We start from the raw sequence: 12448 nt of genomic DNA, 5'->3' as shown, positions 1-12448 counted from the left end.
TGTGTACCTTTGTCAAAGGCACATTTATGGACAACAAAAACCAATCGTCCATAAATGTGTGGGTCAATTTCTGGATTCTATAATCTTTTAATCTTTTCTGATCTGCTGGTCTATCTTTATGCCAAAATGATGCTAATTTGATTACTGTACTTTACTAGAAGTCTTGAAATCAGGTGGTGTTGGCTCTCCCACTCTGTTCTGTTTCAGTGCTGTTTTGAGGTAATATAGGTTCTTCGCAACCCCATATAAATTTTAGAATAAACTTGTCAATTTCTTTAAAAAAAAATAACAAAACCATGCTGGGATTTTGATTAGGATTACACTGAATCTACAGATCGATTTGGAAAAAAAATTAAAATAAACGTGCCAATTTCTTTAAAAAAAAACATGCTGGGATTTTGATTAGGATTACATTGAATCTACAGATCGATTTGGAAAAAAACTGAATCATAACAATACTGAGTCTTTCAACCCATGAACAGCATACATTGCTCCATTTATTTAGGTCTTTCATTTCTTTCCGCAGCATTCAATGGTTTTGAGTGTGCAGGTGTTTCACAACTTTTGTCAGGATCAGCCTCAGGTATTTCATTTTTTCTGATGCTATCATAAGTTGTATTTTGAAAAATTTCAATATCTGATTGCTCATTGCTAGTATATAGAAATACAATGGATTTCTGTATATTGATCTGTTTCCTAAAACATTGTTAAGCCCAATTGTTAAATTCTTATAGATTTTATCAGGTTTTCCACAAAGAGCATCAAGCCATCTATGAATAATAAACAGTTTTACTTCTTTTTTAGTTGAAATCTTTTATTTCCTTTTCTTGCCTGACTACACTAATCTAGAATCTCTAGTGAAATCTTGAATAAAAGTGGTGAGAGTAAATATCCTTGTCTTTTTCCTGATCTCAGGGAAAAAACATTCAAAAGCATTTAGTCTTGCACCATTAAGTATGATTCTAACTGTAGGTTCTTCATATATGCCAGTACCAGGTTGAGAGAGTTCCTTTCTAGTTCCAGTTTGCAAGAACAGAAGTTAGATTTTGTCAAATGCTTTGTCTACATTCATGAGATGATCACTTGGGTTTTTCTTTTTTAATTTGTTAATTGGGGCTTGTTAATATGGTGGATTACATCATTTGACTTTCTAATATTAAGGTTTTTTTTTTTTTTTTTTGAGAGAGAGAGAGAGAGAGAGCGAGCATGCGAATAAGGGACAGGGGAAGAGGGGAAGAGAGGGAAAATCTTACGCAGGCTCCACATTCAGGGTGGAGCCTGACGCAGGGCTCAATCCCACAACCCTGGGATCATGACCTGAGCTGAAATCAAGAGTTGGACACTCAACCGACTGAGCCACTCAAGCACTCTGCTTTTCTAATATTAAACCAACCTGCATTTTTGGGATAGGTCCCACTGGGTCATGATATATTATCCTTCTTATATATCGTTGGATTTGATTTGCCATAATTTTGCATCTGTGTTCATGCAGGACACTGATCTTTCCATAAGTGTCTTTGTATGTTTATGGTATCAGGATAATCCTGGTCTCCAAAATGAGTTGGAAATTTTCTTTACCATTCTCTCATAAGATCACTACTATGAAGTAGATCTGATTGTCTCCTCTCCTCTTAAAAATCAGGGAACTGAGGATCAAAAAGAGTAAATAACTTGGTTCAAGGCATAAAGCACTTAAGTGGCTGAAATTAGGTAAGACACCAAATTCTAGCTGCCCTTGCAAAAGGGATATAGATGCCTCGAGGGCTCCAGAATGAACACTGTTGTGACTTCCCATACTTTTTCTTACACATTTCAATTCCTTGGCTAATTTTGCCAACCAGAAATATCCACTTGATACTCTAATTCTGCAGGAGGACACTATCCTCTCATGTCACGTAGGTTGCCAGTTCTGTGAAGGCCCCTCCTTCCAAACAACATGTCTTAAGCTTAATACAGAGCTCATGTAAAACATTCTTACACCACTGACCGAGATTTTGTGATTATTTTAAGAACAAGCTTTTGTTGTGGTTTTTATTTTTTTATTATTTTTTAAATATAGTTTATTGTCAAATTGGCTTTCATACAACACCCAGGTAATGATATTTACCAGATTATTAAAATAAAGACAAATTAATAGGTGGCTAAACACATGGCCTTTGGTGATTTAACTTGGATATACATACACAAAAAATATTGCATTAAATATAATTGCAACACATAATTCTACTCATACCAATGAAGGTTAAGTCATGTATCACTCACAGGTAGCCTCGGAATCTGTTGAGGTCATTGTTTGGACTTTCACATTCTATCTTACTGGAGAATTTCTCTGGATCAACTTCAGAGTCCTAAAAACAAACAAAATATATATATATATATATATATATATATATATATATACACACACACACATATCTACATATTTTAAAATCATGACACAAGAAAAATTCAAAGTTAAACCCTTGATATTTAAGTGTTTATCCTTTCACCAACTCTTAAGATAAAACTAATGCATTCTTGCTACAAAATTTAGGTCACAAATTGCCCAAATAAAGAAAATGAAGAACAGTAGAGGCATAATCATAAATGAATATGTGGGATGGGGATGTTCCTGGAGCATTAACAAACATCTATAAGGTCTTATTCATACACTAGAATCCATGCAGGACTCTCTGCAGAGAAGACCTTCTATTCATACAGCAGACACTCCTTTATGCAGAAATCACTGAAAAGCTGAAAATACTTTGTTGTTATTCTTTTATCATGTAGGGATTTTCGGAGATTAAATGTGTATGCGAACACTCGGAGCACATTATGCATTTATCCCAGCAAATTTTCTTTAAAAATTTAAAAATAAGCTGGACGTCAGCATCTGGACGTCAGACAAAATTCTCTAATGGATTAAATAGTAATTTTAGTATGCTTTATGAAACCCGTGAGCAAATAAACAAAATGTTTTTATAGAACACAGGCATGGATTCACTAAGAATAAGCCATGGGAACCTTATCTCATTTCCTTGTTTTCATATGAATGTTTGCCTAGTAAAAAAACTATCATTGATATATCTCATCAGGTATTAACGTATCACAGCAAAACATATGGAAAATGAGTTATATAATTAGATGATTTGATTTGCTAATCATTAATTTTTTAGTTCTTTTGATGTAGTAGAATCTCTATTATGTACTTTAAACATATTAATTTCTTAATATGAGGTAGGTGCTATAATTAGGTCTAATTAACAGATAAAGAAAGAGACACAGAGAGATCAGTAATTTGCTCTAGGTCTCCACACAAGGAGGTGTTTAGAAACAGGATTATAATCTAGGTCATGGGATTCCAGAGCACTCACCCTTAATTGATCCCAAAGTGTACTGATTAATCAACTGGTGTTACCTTCAGAATAGGTACTTAGTAGTATATAATGGAATCTCAAGTTGTACAAGATTTTTACAAACGTCTTAGTAATATAAATGTTCACAAAAGTGACAATGCAAAGCTGAGAGGCTTATCAATCACAGGATCTAAATTAAATCCATAGATAGAAAGGCGGCCCAATGTTACATCATATCATGAAACTTACTAAAGATCAGGGCATTTATTTGGCTAAAACACTTTTTAGTTTGCGAACTTAATGGTTCAGTTTAAGTCAGTTACCTGACTTAATGGTTCAGTTTTAAAAAGACTATTAAATTTTTAAAACCTTCATCTCAAGTGCTTCCAGAGACAGGGAAGGGAAACGAATATTTAAGCAATGTACATGATATTTTTACATACATTACTTCATTTACATCTCACAGCAATGCTATGAGACAGGCATCATCATTTCTATTTTAAGATAAACTGAGGCACAAAATAAGTGACTTGCCCAAGGCCACACAATAATGTAATAGGAGAGCTAGAATTCATTCAAACTCATGTTCACAGAACTTCACAGTTCTTGTTTCCCTCGCCACAGTGTGGTGAAGGGTCTAGAAGCCCTGTGGCATGAGAAACTACACAAGTCTCAAAAGGTCTGGGTATGTATGCAATTATACATTGTAGGAACAGAAGGTGATCGTTTCCATTGCAAAATAATTTTCCAAAGTGCAAAATAATTGTTAGTTTCCTTTAATTCAGTTCCAAAAAATATAGGATCGCCAGACTAAAATGTGTGAACTTCAAAGTCATTACAGCCTATTATCTATAAAACACTTCCAGGGATATCTGGAAATGGATTAAGCCCTCTGGGCTTCTACTTTGTAATGGTAAAAATAAATTTAAAAATCTCATTTTCTGTCTTTGTGAAAAATGAGCTCGGTCATCTTCTGAAAGGAAAAATGTTAATAAGTCACCAAGTGAGAACACAGTATTTACCTGCTCTGCATATCCCCGAACCACCTGCCTCTGTTTTAAATTGCTCTCTCCATCGAGACCCGAAGTCTCAATGTGACAGATTCCATCTGGATCGGTGGAAAAGAGTAAGACCATGTCTGCAGGAATAACCTCATTACAGGAAAGGCGAATGAAGTCCCCAACAGCAACGTCTTTCCAGCATTGGTCAACATATTTTTTCTCTTTCCTAACATTGGGGGAGGAAGGGAAGTTTAAAGAGAATATTAAGACAGAAACACAGATAATCTTATTTTTTAGGTTTTGTGTATAATTTGAGGCATGTTTTAAGCATTTGGGGTGAATTTTAATCCATTAAATGCTAAAACGGAAGCCAGAGAAAACCTAAATTCCAGAATTTGCTTCACCTGAAAATTTAGTTATTTAGTTACTAAAACACATTTTTCAGCTCTTTAGTCCTTGAGATTTTTGAACTATTAAGCTGCTTGAGAGTAATTCTGGAATAAAACTAACGTTTGATAAGTTTATTCACGCATAAGGCAATTACTGTGTGCTGCCCTGTGGTCAGGTATCAAGAACTCACAAGTGCACAAGACATACCATCTACTTTCAAGGAGCTTCCCATCCTTTGGATAGGATGAATAATGAAAGAAAACATCAAGGAAATGAAATAAAAAAATAAAATGAAATAAAATACTCAGCGTTTTAAAAATCATTATACTGCTATTAACGCCTCTAACTATCACTTAATGGAAATACTGATAAACAGTCATGAGTCTGCTGTAGCTGATCATTAGAAAGAAGAATGGCAAATTTTAAGTCTTTTCAAAAGTGTAGTTTTCCCATTTATATATTCATTTTAAAGGAAAGATAGATCATTTGAGATTGTCTGCCTTAAATACCCTGCTTTATGTTAAAGTTTTTCTCATGCCTTTTCATACTAACCAGCATGAATGACGCTTCACAAAGCATTTTCCTTAGAGTAGAATGAGGAAATCTGTATCAAAGAACATCATATCGACTAGTTCAGCAGCATTTCATATACAATGCTATCAATAAATATTAGGAAGGTCTGTCTCATTCCTCCATTGCCTACCAATGCAACTGGTAATTGTCACAAAAATACACTTATTTCCAAAGTAAAGATTTCTCTTCAATTACATTTATAGAGCTAAATATTCAAATTCATTGTCAAAGAGGCCTGAGTGACAGCTATATTCTAAATTATGCATCAGATCAAATAGAAATGCCACCTTAGGCCAATGCTTGTACACTTTCTGCTATAGGGAATTATATCCGTTATCTCAAGAAATATTTAGCTTAAAAGGATACCTAAGAAGTACGTTTTCAGGACGCTTTTCCCCCAAATACCTAATGCACCAGGTTGAATCCAGCTAAAGGAAATCCTCAATTACCTAAAGAGTTGGTTAGTGTAAGGAGAAAGGCAAATCAATGGTTTGCACCATCCTTTTTTCCTACTGTTTGTATACACCAGTTCACTCTTCATGGAAGGAAGTAAGAGAGAAGATCAAAAACACAGGCATGGGTCATATTTCAAAGGTTCAGTCCTACAACTCTAAGAGTAGTGATTTCATTCCATAGAAAATGGGGAGTCACAAGGTTCACCAGAAGAAGGATTTGATACTGTCTCTACTTGCTAACTCCTGTGACAGAGTAATGGATGGATTTTGGGTGTCAGGCTAATTTGGAGTAGGAATGGCCAAAAAAAACAAAACAAAACAAAACAAAACAAAACAAAACAACAATGTAAAGTTATCAAAATAATTCAGGAGAAGAATGAAGATGATCAAAATTAAGGCAATAGCAACAGAGATAAATACAAGATTAAATCAAGACATGTTTGGGTTTTTCTACTTAGTACATGTTTTACGACTTAGTACACCATATTTCATGACTTACTACATGTAAAGAAGTTACAGAAGATGACATTATGGTTTCTAACTTGCCTGATGGGATGAGGAATGGTGCCTTTCGCCATGTGTCAAATTTTAGAAGCAACTGGTCACATGAGAGGGCAGATAATAAAAACTCAGACTGGAAAGGTTTTATCTGAAGTGGGATATAAATTGAAGATGTGCAGCAATTTGAGGGTTCTGATCTGAATTTCCAGATGTGAGTTTGGAAGTCCTAGGTACACAGAAACCTATGTCAGACACCAGGTAAGGACATGAGATTCCTCAGGAAAAGAGACGTCAAGGTGATAGAGAAGTGGAAGGAGACCCAAGAGAAAACGATATCACAGAAATCTAGGGAGAAGGAAAGTTCAAAAAGGGAGTCATCATAGTAAAAGAAGCTGCAAAGGGGCCATTCCTACAGCATTTATTTATTACGATGTCTGCTGACTATGGAAAAGGCTGATGGTGTAAAATTGTTGCTGGGGAGTGTGAATGAGAAAGTAAGACATCCATGAACCTAAGAATGCCTGAAGGTTGAAGAAGTAGAGCATGTCACGTTTAGCCTCTGAAAGGAATAAGGGGTAAAAGTAGCCACTGCAATGAAAGGTAAGTCAAAGGACAAAGGATGAGAGAACTGGACATGAACAAGGGCTGTTGGGAAGGAGTCTATGGAAAAGGCAAGGTAGAAGATAGAACACAGAGTAGGAAAGGTGGTTGAGGTTTTGAAGAAACAACAAGAAACAGAAGTGCCTGGGTGGCTCAGTCAGTCAAATGCTTGACTCTTGCTTTTGACTCAGGTCAGGATCTCATGGTTGTGAGATCAAGGCCCCGTTGGGCTCCACGCTGGAGCCTGCTTAAGATTCTCTCTCTCTCCCCCCCCCCTACGGCACACGCATGCATGCTTTTTCTCTCAAAAAATGAAAGAAAGAAAGAAAGAAAGAAAGAAAGAAAGAAAGAACGAACGAACGAACAAGGAATAGGATTAAGAACACAGATGAAAGGGGGCACCTGGGTAGCTCAGTCAGTTAAACAACTTCGGCTCGGTCAGGTTATAGTCCATGGGTTCAAGCCCCAGATTGGCTCTGACAGCTCAGAGCCCAGAGCCCTCTTTTGATTCTGTGTTTCCCTCTCTCTGCCCCTCCCACTCTTGCATGCACGCATGCTCTCTCTCTCGCTCGCTCGCTCTCTCTCTCCCCCTCTCTCTCTCTCTCTCAAAAATAAAAACATTTTAAAAAACTGAAAAAAAAAAGGAAAAAAAGAACACAGATGAAGGGTTACTATTATAATAAAATGAGTTAATTCTTCATCTCAGGTCTGAAGAAAGTAGGTATAAATGTGAATGATGCACAAAGGAATCTGGGATACATACATTCATGCTTAACGACCTCTACTTTTTCTATGAGGAAAGCTATGAGGAAAATTTGCTAAGAATTTGTGAAGTGTGAAGATAGGAAGAGAAGACAGACTTGAATCTTAGGGTTAAGATTTTTATTTTTCTTTCAAACATAAAAAGTAGGATTCCTCTGAAGGACAAGTTTATTTATTCTACATTGGAACGAAATTCAAATGAAGCCAATTTCATAACTGAATTAACTTCATTGTCCCCTATTTGGAGTAAACACCAGGATTTCAAAAAAAAAATAGCTAATCTGCCCAACAACTAGCTCATTCAGATCAATAAACATATACTGATGTTAATTTATGTCAGTCACCATGTTAGGTGCTAAGAATACACAAATGGTTAATATATGTTCACCACCCTATTGAAGTTATGGTTGAAATTTGAAAAAGAGACACAAACAGTACTTTCTTAAGAGAGAGGTCTGTAGGTACAGGTTACTACTACTACTATGGAAGCCAACCGTTGGGGCGTTTAGTCCTGGAGGAGGTGATTCTTGTAGGATGATCAAGACTGACTGAGGTGAAGACAGTGGAACAGTGTATCAGTCAGGGTACTTAGGCAGAGTACAAAGACATAGGGCAAGAGAACACAGTGTGAGAAACCAACTGCAAGCTGGTGACAATGCTCACCACATTTAACTAGCTCTGAAGATTTATCATCATGGGAGACTCAAAACGAGGCTGTATTTCCTTACCCAATCAAGAATTAAAACTAGTAAAAGGACCTTCTTCTTCTCCCACAGCCTGAATACACAAGTAGAATTTGTTGCATCTAGTTGTTTGCTTGTGCTCCTGAACCACTGTCACTGGACAGGACATAGCCTTCACAATCCCTCCTTCAGGCAAACTCCTAGACCCAATTCTGCTTCTCTAAGAGTTCAAGATCAAACAGCTCTGCTACATAAGCATGGGAAACGTGGGGAAGAACACACTGGACTATCAGCAGTGATTACACTGGAGTGGGGGTTGGGAGGAAGGGGAGACGTAAGAAGAAAGAGTGGAGGATGTAAACTTCTATTTCTTACTTAAATTTAAACAGAGGATTCTGAGTATTTCTCTTTGATGTAGCATTTTTCCCACAAAATACTAAAAAATTTACAATAATCAAATAATCACTGTATAAACAGCAGCTAAAATTTATCAGATGCTTTATACACACCAACTGATTTAATTTTTGTATCAATGTTATGTGGTTAGTACTATGAAGGAATTACGATCCCTGCCCCCTACCCTACCTTTTACAAATTAGAAAAAACTGGTTTTGGTAAGTTAAGTAACCTTCTCAAGGTCCCCCAGCTCCTAAACTTGTCCTGGGACTTAAAACAAGGTCCATAGGTCCAGGGCCCACCTCTCAAGAAGGAGACGTCACTCCAAATATATAGTCACTTACTGAGGACTGCCAAATAAAAAATGGTTTAGAAAGTGAATTTCAAGAACCATCACTTTAGAAAATATCACACAAAAGATTAATTACTTTAGAAGGTCACTGATATTTAGTCTCATTTTAAGACTGCTGGAATCCTATAAATTTATGAGATAATCCTAAAATGTTAACATTACTATTTTGAAACTCCTAAAATCAACACAGTCATTCTTATTATATATTTTTTAATGCTTATTTATTTTTGAGGGAGAGAGAGAGCATGCAGGGGAGGGGCAGAGAGAGAGGGAGACAGAGGATCCAAAGCAGGCTCTGTGCCGACAGCAGACAGCCTGATGTGGGGCTTGAACTTGCAAACCATGGGACCATGATCTGAGCCAAAGTCGGATGCTTAACTGACTGAGCCACCCATTTGCCCCAACACAGTGATTTGTCAAAATCAGAAAATAATGTAGGTTCCTGGAAGAAAGGTATTGTATTTACCTTTTTTTCCATTTTTTGTTTAAATCTCTAAATCTCTCAGTGCTTACAATGAGTAGGCACTCAAATTTGTTGAGTGATTAGGTTTTTTTCATATTTTAATTTTTTTATTTTTTTATTTTTTTACTATGAAATTTATTGTCAAATTGGTTTCCATACAACACCCAGTGCTCATCCCAACAGGTGCCCTCCTCAATCAGTGCCCATCACCCACCCTCCCCTCCCTCCCACCTCCCACCAACCCTCAGATTATTCTCAGCTTTTAAGAGTCTCTTATGGTTTGGCTCCCTCCCTTTTTTTTTTTCTTCCCCTCCCCCATGGTCTTAAGTTTCTCAGGATCCACATAGGAGTGAAAACATATGGTCTCTGTCTTTCTCTGTATGACTTATTTCACTTAGAATAACACTCTCCAGTTCCATCCACGTTGCTACAAGAGCCATATTTCATTCTTTCTCATTGCCACGTAGTATTCCATTGTGTACATAAACCACAATTTCTTTATCCATTCGTCAGTTGATAGACATTTAGGCTCTTTCCATAATTTGGCCATTGTTGAAAGTGCTGCTATAAACATTGGGGTACAAATGCCCCTATGCCTCAGCACTCCTGTATCCCTAGGGTAAATTCCTAGCAGTGCTATTGCTGGGTCATAGGGTAGATCTATTTTTTGAGGAACCTCCACACTGTTTTCCAAGAGGGGCTGCACCAGTTTTCATTCCCACCACCAGTGCAAGAGGGTTCCCATTTCTCCACATCCTCTCCAGCATCTATCATCTCTTGATTTGTTCATTTTAGCCATTCTGACTGGCATGAGGTGGTATCTGAGTGTGGTTTTGATTTCTATTTCCCTGATGAGGAACGACGTTGAGCATCTTTTCATGTGCCTCTTGGCCATCTGGGTGTCTTCGTTAGAGAAGTGTCTATTCATGTTTTCTGCCCATTTCTTCACTGGATTATTTGCTTTTCGGGTGTGGAGTTTGGTGAGCTCTTTATAGATTTTGGACACTAGCCCTTTGTCCGATGTGTCATTTGCAAGTATCTTTTCCCATTCCATTGGTTGCCTTTTAGTTTTGTTGATTGTTTCCTTTGCAGTGCAGAAGCTTCTATCTTTATGAGGTCCCAATAGTTCATTTTTGCTTTTAATTCCCTTGCCTTTGGAGATGTGTCAAGTAAGAAATTGCTGTGGCTGAGGTCAGAGAGGTTTTTTCCTGCTTTCTCCTCTAGGGTTTTGATGGTTTCCTGTCTCACATTCAGGTCCTTTATCCATTTTGAGTTTATTTTTGTGAATGGTGTGAGAAAGTGGTCTAGTTTCATTCTTCTGCATGTTGCTGTCCAGTTCTCACAGCACCATTTGTTAAAGAGACTTTTTTCCATTGGATATTCTTTCCTGCTTTGTCAAAGATTAGGTGGCCATACTTTTGTGGGTCCAATTCTGGAGTCTCTATTCTATTCCACTGGTCTATGTGTCTGTTTTTGTGCCAATACCATGCTGTCTTGATGATGACAGCTTTGTAGTAGAGGCTAAAGTCTGGGATTGTGATGCCTCCCTTTTTGGTCTTCTTCTTCAATATTATTTTGGCTATTCAGGATCTTTTGTGGTTCCATACAAATTTTAGGATTGCTTGTTCTAGCTTCAAGAAGAATGCTGGTGCATTTTTGATTGGGATTGCATCGAATGTGTAGATAGCTTTGGATAGTATTGACATTTTAACAATATTTATTCTTCCAACCCATGAGCATGGAATGTTTTCCCATTTCTTTATATCTTCTTCAATTTCCTTCATAAGCTTTCTATAGTTTTCAGCATACAGATCTTTTACATCTTTGGTTAGGTTTATTCCTAGGTATTTTAGGATTCTTGGTGCAATTGTGAATGGGATCAGTTTCCTTATTTGTCTTTCTGTTGCTTCATTATTAGTGTATAAGAATGCAACTGATTTCTGTACATTGATTTTGTATCCTGCGACTTTGCTGAATTCATGTATCAGTTCTAGCAGACTTTTGGTGGAGTCTACCAGGTTTTCCACGTATAATATCATGTCATCTGCAAAAAGTGAAAGCTTAACTTCATCTTTGACAATTTTGATGCCTTTGATTTCCTTTTGTTGTCTGATTGCTGATGCTAGCACTTCCAACACTATGTTAAACAACAGCAGTGAGAGTGGGCATCCCTGTCGTGTTCCTGATCTCAGGGGGAAAGCTCTCAGTTTTTCCCCATTGAGGATGATATTAGCTGTGGGCCTTTCATAAATGGCTTTTATGATGTTTAAGTAGGTTCCTTCTATCCCGACTTTCTTGAGGGTTTGTATTAAGAAAGGATGCTGAATTTTGTCAAATGCTTTTTCTGCATCGATTGACAGGATCATATGGTTCTTATCTTCTCTTTTGTTAATGTGATGTATCACATTGATTGATTTGCCAATGTTGAACCAGCCCTGCAGCCCAGGAATGAATCCCACTTGATCATGGTGAATAATTCTTTTTACATGCTGTTGAATGCAATTTGCTAGTATCTTATTGAGAATTTTTGCATCCATATTCATCAGGGATATTGGCCTGTAGTTCTCTTTTTTTGCTGGGCCTCTGTCTGGTTTAGGAATCAAAGTAATGCTGGCTTCATAGAATGAGTCTGGAAGTTTTCCTTCCCTTTCTATTTCTTGGAACAGCTTGAGAAGGATAGGTATTATCTCTGCTTTAAACGTCTGGTAGAACTCCCCTGGGAAGCCATCTGGTCCTGGACTCTTATTTGTTGGGAGATTTTTGATGACTGATTCAATTTCTTCGCTGGTTATGGGTCTGTTCAAGCTTTCTATTTCCTCCTGATTGAGTTTTGGAAGTGTGTGGGTGTTTAGGAATTTGTCCATTTCTTCCAGGTTGTCCAGTTTGTTGGCATATAATTTTTCATAGTATTCCCTGATAATTGCTTATATTTCTGAG

The 12448-nt window shown here is 37.1% G+C and overlaps 1 protein-coding gene across 4 annotated transcripts in view; it reads right to left on the bottom strand.

Annotated features, from left to right (window-relative positions):
* The window catches only part of ATP10D (ATPase phospholipid transporting 10D (putative)), a 108772-nt gene that overhangs the window by 57511 nt on the left and 38813 nt on the right, over positions 1 to 12448 (bottom strand). For all 4 annotated transcript variants that reach the window (XR_006964262.1, XM_047090820.1, XM_047090822.1 and 1 more), the window contains 2 exons: positions 4358 to 4562; positions 2263 to 2348 (listed from right to left, as the gene is read on the bottom strand). Coding sequence is in view for 3 of the 4 variants with exons in the window: in XM_047090820.1 (XP_046946776.1) it covers positions 2263 to 2348; positions 4358 to 4562 (291 nt within the window). In the remaining variant the exon portion in view is untranslated. The remainder of the gene's footprint in view (positions 1 to 2262; positions 2349 to 4357; positions 4563 to 12448) is intronic.

This window comes from Lynx rufus, unplaced genomic scaffold (assembly GCF_022079265.1).
Source record: "Lynx rufus isolate CCGP_SWC_20201006 ecotype Redwood Valley unplaced genomic scaffold, mLynRuf1.p SCAF_3, whole genome shotgun sequence".
Lineage (NCBI taxonomy): Eukaryota > Metazoa > Chordata > Mammalia > Carnivora > Felidae > Lynx > Lynx rufus.
This window is presented reverse-complemented; position numbering and strand designations above follow the sequence as displayed.